The sequence below is a fragment of the Mandrillus leucophaeus genome, unplaced genomic scaffold (assembly GCF_000951045.1).
Source record: "Mandrillus leucophaeus isolate KB7577 unplaced genomic scaffold, Mleu.le_1.0 Scaffold1134, whole genome shotgun sequence".
NCBI classification, from domain to species: Eukaryota; Metazoa; Chordata; class Mammalia; order Primates; family Cercopithecidae; genus Mandrillus; species Mandrillus leucophaeus.
This window is the reverse complement of record NW_012099588.1, coordinates 162,769-164,095: the sequence shown is the minus strand read 5'-3', so window position 1 is coordinate 164,095 and position 1,327 is coordinate 162,769. Positions and strand designations below refer to the sequence as shown.

The window sequence follows — 1,327 nt, the reverse complement described above, 5'->3', positions numbered from 1 at the left end:
TGACCACAGCTCCAGTGACCAAAAAGGCTAGGACAGCCAGGCCAGCAACGAAGCCCAAGATGGGGATGGTGGACTGGGAAGATGGCTCTGGGAAAGGAGGGGAAGGTGAGGGGTCCTGACCCTGCTGAAGGGCTCCAGAAGGGCTCCTACTTTCCCTGAGGAGAGACGTGATCCTTCATCCCACTCCTTACCCCATCTCAGGGTAAGGGGCTCCAGCAAGCCCCTTGTGCTGCACATGGCACGTGTATCTCTGCTCTTCTCCAGAAGACACCACCACAGCTGCCCACTTCTGGAAGGTTCCATCCCCTGTGGGCCTGGTCTCCACAAGCTCGGTGTCCTGAGTTTGGTCCTCCCCATCCCGCTGCCAGGTCAATGTGATCTCCGCAGGGTAGAAGCCCAGGGCCCAGCACCTCAGGGTGGCCTCATGGTCAGATATGGGGTGGTGGGTCACGTGTGTCTTTGGGGGATCTGATGGGAAGAGTCAGAAAATTCAGGGGCTTTGCATCTCTCATGGGACACTCCAGCAGCACGAATGTGACCATCCTGAGAATGAACAGGACCCCTGGGGTGGGGAAGGGAGCACAGAAGCCAGACACCAGCCTGGACACAGGCACCTGGGATAATCTCCTATTCCTTGGAGAGTTCTAGTCTCTGAGGGAGGAACAGGGACTTCTGGTCCTGACCCGAGTGGAGGCCGAGGGACTCAGAAAAGCTGGAATCAGACCTTCAAACACATTGAGTGTGAGGCAGAGAACAAGGCCTGAGAGGAAAAAGTCACAAAGCCCAAGGCTGCTGCAGGAGTCAAAGGGGACCCCTGATCTGTATTCTAGGGACTGTCTTCCCCTCCATGTCCTCAGAGACGTCATCCCTTAATTGTCCTAGAGAGTAGAGGGGGCCCTCAGAGGAAATCAGGGAAACTCATGCCATTCTCTATTCAAGGGAGGGCGACATTATAGCGCTGATCCATTTTCCTCCCCTCCTCATGGGAAGCCATCCCGGGAGATTTATAGGAGACGGGGAAGTCTCCCCACAGCCCCTGCAGGGTACTCGCGCGCTGCAGCGTCTCCTTCCCGTTCTCCAGGTGTCTGCGGAGCCACTCCAGGCACTCGCCCTCCAGGTAGACGCTCCACTCCTCCGCCTCACCGGCCGCCTCCCACTTGCGCTGGGTGTTCTGAGCCGCCTCATCCGCAGCGGTCCAGGAGCGCAGGTCCTCGTTCAGGGCAATGTAATCCTTGCCATCGTAGGCGTGCTGGTTATATCCGCGGAGGAGGCGCCCGTCGGGCCCCAGGTCGCAGCCAAACACCCTCTGGATGGTGTGAGACCCTGG

At 58.5% G+C, this 1,327-nt stretch overlaps 1 protein-coding gene across 1 annotated transcript in view; it reads right to left on the bottom strand.

Annotated features, from left to right (window-relative positions):
- Window positions 1-1,327, bottom strand: part of LOC105550892 — a 7,661-nt gene that overhangs the window by 4,151 nt on the left and 2,183 nt on the right. Inside the window, 4 exon segments of the mRNA XM_011995970.1 lie at window positions 5-87; window positions 192-222; window positions 224-468; window positions 1,048-1,323. Coding sequence (XP_011851360.1) covers window positions 5-87; window positions 192-222; window positions 224-468; window positions 1,048-1,323 — 635 coding nt within the window.